The sequence below is a fragment of the Apostichopus japonicus genome, chromosome 9, assembly GCF_037975245.1.
Source record: "Apostichopus japonicus isolate 1M-3 chromosome 9, ASM3797524v1, whole genome shotgun sequence".
Classification (NCBI taxonomy): Eukaryota; Metazoa; Echinodermata; class Holothuroidea; order Aspidochirotida; family Stichopodidae; genus Apostichopus; species Apostichopus japonicus.
In genome coordinates, this window is record NC_092569.1 from 18,730,973 (window position 1) to 18,740,736 (window position 9,764).

A 9,764-nucleotide genomic window follows, 5' to 3' on the forward strand; every position below is an offset into this window, starting at 1 on the left:
GTTATGTAACTCTGTAGATGTACTCTATGGCTGCGATTTATTTTACAAAAACACCCAAGATCTTCGGTCGTATTACGATTATGCCCTTGCTATTATTTAATATATTGACGCCATGGTCTTGGCATTCATCCAAATAGTCACGCGATCTATAGCCTACGGTGGCTCTAAGATCAAACTTGGATATGGCACGGTATCTATGTTACCCTTAACTAACCTTAAAACAACTTCTGATTACGTTACTTTTTTAAAAAGCCAAACACGTTGTGGCATCAGCTTTTTACCGTACTCTCCTACTTCCTTGTAACTCCTAGCCACCGTCAGAACAAAAATACCTAAAATACTTCATTAAGACCTCAGACGAGCAGCAAACGTAACCTCTTCCACCACGATGCTGTGTATTGTTCGTTTTACGGCCTATGCCGTAATTTTACTTATTTCGTTGACAACGAAGAACGCTGTCTCACAAGAACTGGTGAGTTGAGTTTTAAGTATACATTTCTTTCAAAATGTTTTACATTTCTGGTACAGTACTTCCAGAAATCTTGATTTGGTAAAATTGATAAAAGGTGATAGCTTAGTCTGGATGACTGGTCTATTCGTATACATCTCTGTATTAAGGAGAACGCATTAGACTGCATAGATTCGAAATTTAATTATGAATTCACATTTTTTTTGTGCAAAAAAACAGTACTTACGAATCAAACATTTGCTTTGTCACAAACATTTGCTTTAAATGTCGCATACAGTATATTGTTGTCTTCATCACATAGTGGCAACTGTCACGTGGACCATAGGCCTAGTTCCATCACTTAAACAATATGATAATCGTTTATTGTTATATGGAGCATCCTTTTGGAACCTTCCTTTTATGCAATAGTGTTTCAATGTGGTTTAATTTAAGCAACTTTTACTACCTTCCAAAATTAAACTACACAGAATCGTTACAAATTTGATCAAAAAGGGGTTTTCTTTCAATATGAAAGTGGTGCAATCTATCTGATAATTAAACTTTGCCAGTTTTATTTAAATATGTATATAAAAATCAAATTCTCTAAATAATTTGCTTATTATTGGATTCATAGCAGAGCTGTGCCGATTTAATATGAACTTAAATCATGTTTGGTTATTAGTGTTAGCTGCACTGCATCAAACAACCTTGAGCAGATCATATATTAGTTTAAGTCGTTATTATTATTATTTACTTTGGACATTAATGAAATTGATCAGGTACAACAATTTAAAAATTGTCAATGAACATTGCTAGTTATTATCTTTGACAGAGCAACTGGAAGATAATGCATCGTTCTCAAGAAGCTACTTGTAGCTTAAAGCAAAAAAAAAAAAAGGGTTTACATGTATCCCCTACTTAACTATATTATAAAAACAGACTCTTGTATATTCATTTAATTAATGTTGTTTGGTTATATCTTTTCTGGAACACATTTTCTTCTAAAATTTCCATTGTCATAAACATTTTGATCACGCTTATTTTGTAGTTTCTCCGTTACTTGAGACTGATTGAGATATTTTTTTAGTTTTAATTTTTACATTCGTTTTCAATTTTTATTGAGATATTTAGTCCCTTAGTTGTCAAATTGGTTTCCATTGAAAGACTACTTAAATTAACTATGTGAAATTTTTTGGCAAAAGTATTGGTCATTTTCATTGGTCACAAATTGATATCGTTTTCATTAACATAATCATATTTACATTGCAAATACGTTATTATTATACTTATAACTATATATGTATGCGTTAATTGAAAATGGTTGGTTAGATACTTCAGGTAGGTTAAAATAAAGAAACTGTGGTACATAATTGAAAAAAATGTAAGATATCTTTTCTTTTCCAAACAATAACGTGTAATTGATTTGATCATTTCAAAATGTGTATACAAATTTTAATATCCGAATTTCCTTCACAAGGTACCAGGTATGTAAGTTACCAACTCGGAGAAGTATATCCCAGTTAGTAGGGCAATGGATTTAACATCCTAGAAAATATCTTTTCTGTATCATTCCTAGCACAACTTTAAATTCCTCTACAAACAAACGAAAGTTATTCTCCCATCCATTGTACACAACGTTTGATATCATAGGTGAAATTTAACCCTATAATACTATAGCAACAGTTACAGCTAATATTTTCTTGTGGCAGATTGCACTGATAGTATTGATTATAGATATGTCGTACATCATATAACACTCCGTAACGAATGATATCGTGTACTTCTTCTTATTACTGTCTGACTTAAATTCAGGTTAAACATTTCATATTATTCTTTGTCGACGCAAGTAGCTGTTGCAACGATTTAAGATATAGTAAATGCACAATTTTTACCCTTTAAGTTTGAATAAACAATTTTTAACAAGTACTTTTTCCAAATGTTGTTGCAATTCTTAAATTGTGTGAAAACAAATATATTGCAGTGTTTATATGAAATGAACACCAATTACTTCAATCTACTTGATAAACTTTCTTATTTAACGGAACGTATATTTACTAGAACTACGGTACGTGTTTGAGAGGTTTACGATCTTCTAATGGATTTCAACAAGTCGATACTTGGCTATGCTGAGAATGAGTAAACTTTTCTTAAAGTAAAACATTTGATAACAATGTTCTGAATTTATATTATTAACATCATTTCTGATAATGGTATTACAGCTGTATATTGGCATTTTCTACGTAGTAATCCAGTTTGTGTGAATTTTATTCATCACATGTTTAGGTTACGTGATCATTAAAGGCATATATTTTCGTCAATACCACCTTAACTAAATTTCACTTCGTCGACTTCTACGATAAACTATCGATGTCTATTAGCAAGATTCTGATTCCAACTTTTCCGTCTTTTTATACAATATATACTAATTTCAGAAACCAAAATTCCTTAAGGGAGTTCAGTTGTTTATGAACAGTAAACACTGTTTAAATATCTAGTTTCATAATTTTAAAATAGTTTTAAACTCACTTTTGACAGAATACCCAACAAACTCTCCTCGAGGATAAATACAGCAAAATTCCACGTATGTATTATTTTGCCATTTATACCTTAACAACTATTGTTTCACTTTATAGTTAAATCTTATCGATTGCTTCAAACATATTTTCTTTTGTCAAATGAATGTTCATGTTTATGATATATTCTTACCCCAATCACATTGTTTCATCTTCTTTTGTCATATTTGCTTGTTAACTAAAAGCTCGACGAGGTTTATCAGCCCCTATGGAGATTATTTTACAAAACATCAGTTCATTGTTCAGGTAAAGAAGCAAACATTTCCATTGTTTAGCCTGGTGACTTTGTGTTTTGTTTTGTTTTCATTTGGTGCTATTAATTATGAATCTACATTTTTTGTAAAAGTATGCGTTAAGCTCGTAAACATGTACAAATACAATGATGTCATATCGTGTCACAGAATTTGTGCGTATGTATAATGTTGATTCTTTCCCAATACCTTTATTAACATAATAACTCTTATTGCAGCAAGAAATCAATATACACAACGCTTATAAGAATTTTAGTACAACAATTAACATTGCATTAATAAATGGAAGCGTTGTTTTTAAAGTTAAGACCGATAGGACTGATAGGAATTACCCATGCTCGCTGCAACCTCTTTTCAACATATAACTCTCCTACATTGTTCTCAGTTTGTTTGTGCTTTAGATGCTCAAGTCGATTCCATTTTCTTAAATCGCTTAAAACATTTTTCATACTGTGCCAATAGTATTGAATGCAATGTCAGCATCAAAAATGAAAACAGTTACATTTTGTAAATGTCTTGTTTATATTTCTGTTTATTCATGTATTGTGATGTGAAAACATCTCCCTTGGTAAATAACTCCTTATTCATTAAGCTCTATATGAATTGTTTTACAGAGTCATATTTCTTTTACCGTCAATCCGAGTTTCCCGTAGACTGTTACGATGCTATGCACCAATGTTCTTCCTCTGTCGACAGCGGCGTCTACCTCATCAAACCCGCTGGTTATCCGGAACCATTTGAAGTTTACTGCGATAACAGCTTAGAAAATGGTGGATGGACGGTATGCGATTTAATATTCCTATTTCCAAGTTGACATGACAACTCTTTCTACTTCTTTTTATTAACAAAATAACTTACTTTCATCATTTTAAAAATAACGTGAAATAGATGCCTTTGTATCTGCCGTAGTTTTAATAATTGTATCTAGATTGAGAGTGTATTATGTGATTTTACAGTTTATCGTGTCTTTTCAATTAACGAGAAGGTAATTATTTTCTTTACTCAACCGATGAAGTAAGATGAAATTGGCCGGTTTGGGTGATAAAAGCATTTCATCTTAATAATTTTAATTTTCGATTCTATTAGATACGATAACAATAGTTGAAATATTAAGAGTGATGTTCGTTATAGCCAGGCATATCTTTTGTTCGAAATATTGAACTGTAGATTTCGTTTTCTTTTATGTGTGAACAGCACTTATATAATGAAATATGAAGAAGCGACGAATCGTTTATATTCAAATGAATGATTATATTTATAACCAAAATTAACTATTTTCATTAAGGTCAGAATTGCTTTAGACTGATAGCATTAAGTAATATATGATGAGTTTAAACTCATCATAAAAGCTGGCTCCAAAACTAAAAAAAATCATTTCTTGGAAACCCTTTACATCTGGTTTGTCAACAGGTACTGCAACGTCGACTGGATGGATCAATTGACTTTAATCGAAAATGGGAGGAATATGAGGCTGGATTTGGATTTCTCTCAAATGAGTTTTGGCTTGGAAATGATAGAATTGCATATCTAACAAACCAGAGAACTTACCAACTTCGAATTGAAATGACAAAAGCAGATGGCTCCATGTTTAACTTGTCATACGACGACCTTCGCATCAGTGACGGCTACAGTAACTATAAACTCGTCAGTGTCGGACAGGCTAATCTAACGTCAGGTTCGTTGTTGTTTTATACCCTTTATAGTAGTACCGTAAAAAGCAACATAGGTCGTTTGCTATTTTCTTTGTCAATCAAGTGTACACGATCATTGAATAGAAACTATGATTTTGTAGTTTGATGCAGTATTTAATATGACAACATATCAAACTTTCTTACGAAAGTAATCAATGACTTAATATATCAAAATAGTACAATAAATACAATATTAATCAGTGTACTTTCCAATGAGAATTTGGGACTGTTAACTAAGGTTGGAAAATGACTGTTATAATTCATCTCATTCAAGAGCAGACAATTGCGATGCAACTAATGTAATCCAAACTATTGTGATATGATCCAACCAAACAGTATTTGGACTAGTAAGTTTTGTTATAGGTTTTAGAAGTTATAAATGATTTTTAAATATACAAACAGCAGACAACAATTTCAAAACAAACCATGTTAGTCTCTTAAGATTCCACAGCAAACAAAATGGAGTTGTATCCCTTCATTAACCGTTATTAAATATTATTTTGTCAACCTCCATAGTAAATGTAATCGTTCCTCTTTGTTTACCATAATTGACTACATGGACTGTTGTATACGCACTCATTTATTTGTGATTTCTCTCAAATGCATTGTTCGGTGAAACAATATTTTCATGCTATGTTTTCTTTGCAGACGTCCCTATCACTTTGTGTCCAACCAACAAAGTGTTTGGCAACTGTGAGGGCTCTTGTGCTGACCCGGACGGTTGCACTAATAACAGTAGTAGTGGCTCAACAACATGTGTTTGCGCCTCTGGTTACCTGATGGACGGTGATACTTGCCAACCCGTACAAGAGTGTGGATGTTACCTCTCTGGGGCCAATGGTGGCAGGGGAAAAGTTTTGCCGGTAATGTTTACCCTCGTTAATTAATAACAAATGTCTAAAATATCATCAAAACTGATATTAACTTCAATCGTGGTGTTCCGTCGAACATAGTCATTGAATCATTCCCAACCGTTAACACCAAATGCTTAATATTTTTGATAAAGCACATGTTTGCATGTAAATTATACGCAAGATTTGCCTTGTTCTTGTGTCATTAGATATCTTTAGTTTAAAAGCAACTATTCTAATGATATTTTAACTCTTTTGTACATTTAACTTACAAATGTAGTTTGAAGTCAATTCAAAGTTCTGTGTATCAATTGCAGGAGGGAGAGGAATACATTGCTCCCAATTGTCAGAGCAGATGTTCCTGTAGTAATGGTCAGTTAGATTGCGATGACAGCTATCAGTGCCACCCTAACGCAATCTGTGAAGAAAGAGATGATCTCTTGCAGTGTTACTGTAATGCAGGTTACACGGGAAACGGTTTGTTATGTACAAGCCTAGTACCACCGTCAGACTGCTAAGAAATATACGAAAATAACGAGAGAGATAATGGTATTTACCGAATCAAGCCAACCACTTGGACTGGTTCGCCTTTCGACGTTTACTGTAACATGACAGATGAAGGAGGTTGGACAGTAAGGGGCAGCCTGTTGTTTTTAATTTGAGTTGTAAATAACGCATAATCATTGCCTGAAGATTGGTTACAGCTTTACTGTGGTATTCAAGAATTCATGGGAGGTCTAGTAACTTGTAGTTCACGTTCGGCAATGAGGAGAGAGAGCCTGTCAGGTGTTGTCACAATTCTGACCAAGCTTGGAAATCTCAATTACGTTTTGTTCGTATTACAGGTTTTCAAACGTCATATTGACGGATCTCAAGATTTCTTCCTATACTGGGATGATTACAAGCAAGGTTTCGGTAATCTTACCAACAACTTCTGGTTAGGCAATGACAAGATACACAGCTTCACGAACCAACGACGTTATCAACTGAGAGTAGATTTAGTAAATAGCAACGGGGTGCCTTATTTTGCTAAATACGACTTTTTTTCGCATCAACGACGAAAATGACAACTACAGACTCCAACTTGGTAGTTATCGGTCCGAAAGCAATGCAGGTAAGTCTGAAAGATACGCAGTGCTATTCAGGGATATTAAAGTAGCACATGAGGTAAATGTTCAAAGGGCAACAGTGACAATTGCTAGTTGTAAACATCAAATTTGTATATAGTTGTTGAAGCTGACATAATTGTTTCAGATGAACCTTTCTCCTGGAAATATAGTGTAGTCAATAATTAACTGCATCTGTACTCTATTGTCATAATGACGATGTTATTCAATAGGTTTCTTTTCATTTTTATGTAGTTGTCGACTTGACTTGACATTAAAATGTGATACATTTAAATGAACCAGTAGCTCTCTTTATATTTAAATACAGTGATTTAACCATATGCAAACTTTCCTGTACGTTTTCGCAATTCCATGAACCAAACAAATTATGCAAATCAGTTTACCATGAATGCTTTAGCCATGAAACAGTTAACGGTGTTTACTATGGCTAACATTTCTCCGTGGTTTTCAGAAATGTTAAGAATACAAAGTTAATGCGTCTTGCCCCTATTAGATAAATACAAAGCATTTTATGATAAACTGTCAATACCGTTACACCTTCATACTCGGAACAAATCTGAACACGTCTGATCCAGAAAGAGAGAGTTTAGGCAAACTTGGAAGTATAAGTTTATTAAGCTTGTTTACATAGTAGCTAATGGTTATGTTCTTGTTTAGGAAAAATAAGTCATAATACGGAAGGAAGTTATTATGATAAAGATTGTTATACGACCAAACGGAAACGACAGGATTTGTAAGTGCGCCAAATGCAGCATTTGTTTGAACAGAGATCAAGTGTATTCACAAGATATATTTGCCAAATCAACAACATATCTATTCACGCTGGGAAAATTATTCCAAAAGGAACAAAGATTAACGTCTTTATTACAGTTTAATGCAATTCTAAAGCGAATTATATATTTACACTTTCCACTTCCAAAGGCTTTTATAAATGTACATGTTAAAGAAAGACGTTACTTTTCCGCAAACAATACTAGAACATATATGTTTGATGGAGCACAATGCATTTAGAAAGGGACCATTACAAATTAGATATCACAACACCGGCCCATACCGTAAGCCCGCATATCATCACTCAACAGAAAATAAATATTAATGATATTATAATATAGAATTATTGTGTATAAAATCAAATGATTATATATGGAAGGAACGGAACATCGACAAGTAGTTCAAACATTCACCATTTGAAAATATTTCAAATGCTAACTGACGGCTTGTGATAGCAAAACTTAGCTGACTTTGTTTCCGGTACTCACCCACCCACCCCCTGTCTCACAATTACACACACTGCAAATGGAATTCAATTATACTCTAGGAGAAATCAATCCGCAACGTGTTTGTATAACAACCGCCCGAACAAACCCCCTCCCCCCACACACCCCTCCTACTCCCTAAGTCAGAAAAGGTTACTAATATTCCGTTTCTAACAAATTTAACCACTCCGCTGTTCTTGGTTTTCACATTACGGATTTTACTGTCAAAAAGTCCAAATTTCCCTAACATCTAACATAAGGTACGTATAAAATGTGAGCTAACGTTATTGTATCACCTCTATTTGCTACAGGAGACAGTCTCACGTATCATCACAACCAACAATTCACCACACGTGACCGTGACAACGATGCTTGGTCTAGCAACTGTGCAAAGGATTATGGTTGTTATTATTATTATTACTATTGTAACGGTGCATGGTGGTACAATTATTGTGCTTACTCCTCTCTCAACTCACCATATGGACAGAACAGTTTCTATTGGTATCATCTTCCTTCCGGTAATAATAACATCAAATTTTCCGAGATGAAACTACTTCCGGTATGATGGCTAACCTGCTTATATTTCACAGAACATAACCGTATAACTTAATAACGATCGTCGACGAAACACTTTTTCTTTGCTGCTAATGTTTGACAAAAGCAGCAAGAATTTGCTATAATAAGATTAACATAGTATTTATCTGAAGGATGACTGTTCTACTGGTCGTAAGAAGATACAAATAATTCATTTTGAAGATGAGCTTTAAGGTAAAGAATCAAATTAATATTGTAGGCATATTTAACTTAACGGTATTTAGTTACATACTGAAATTTCAATTAAACTAGATAATAAATGTAGTTGTACGTGCAAGTATAATTTAAGATTCTCTGTTTTAAATTAACTAATTTTATTCTGTTTGTCGGTAAGAAACTATGATTGCTTTATGCAGCTTAAATGACATTGAGAGGCATTACGGCTACATTAGTTGATTATCAACAAATTACCATACTATATGCCTAGTCTTCTGCGTAGTGAATTTTACGCATTAGTAATAAAGAATACAATACTCTGTTTGAATTATTGTTAACACTTTTTAAGTTAACTTCTTCACGGAATACTTCAATATGGCACTTTATGGTTTTGACCAATCGGTAACTGCTTTCCAATTTGTTTTTATACGTGCCTGTTTGTTTATACTACTGTTTTTATCATTTTTATCCTTGTGTTGCTTTATGATGGACCGTAAGAGTGACCTAAACATAAAACTATGAATAAAGAAGAAATTTCTTAATCAAACTTTGTGTTTTCGTTTCATTTTAATAAATTTGTGGAGTTTCACACTGCAGTAATGCGAGCAGTTAAAACTCAATGGAATAGAAATAAACCACAGAATCTGGCAAAAATGGCAAATCTTGACCAGCTTATTAATAATTAGTATTATAGTAAAATATAAGTAATCGGTAGTAAGTATTTAATGTTTAACCAAATTTCGTATAGAATAGTTTGAACGGGATGGGAGTGTCGGCACCTCTAACTCAACTATCTCACCATAGATCACATATTAAT

The 9,764-nt window shown here is 33.3% G+C and overlaps 1 protein-coding gene across 2 annotated transcripts; it reads left to right on the top strand.

The window, feature by feature from the left end:
• The first annotated feature begins 357 nt into the window (after positions 1 to 357).
• LOC139974497 (angiopoietin-1-like) lies at positions 358 to 9,494 on the top strand. 2 transcript variants are annotated; one of them, XM_071981686.1, is made up of 7 exons: positions 358 to 472; positions 2,984 to 3,029; positions 3,887 to 4,053; positions 4,683 to 4,947; positions 5,612 to 5,826; positions 6,660 to 6,928; positions 8,509 to 9,494. In XM_071981686.1, exons 1-6 carry the CDS (start codon positions 389 to 391, stop codon positions 6,879 to 6,881), a joined length of 999 nt encoding a protein of 332 aa, XP_071837787.1. In that variant the 5' UTR covers positions 358 to 388; the 3' UTR covers positions 6,882 to 6,928; positions 8,509 to 9,494. The 2 variants fall into 2 exon arrangements, with proteins under 2 accessions (XP_071837787.1, XP_071837788.1); XM_071981687.1 differs by lacking the exons at positions 6,660 to 6,928; positions 8,509 to 9,494 and adding an exon at positions 6,132 to 6,442.
• The last annotated feature ends 270 nt before the right edge of the window (positions 9,495 to 9,764 follow it).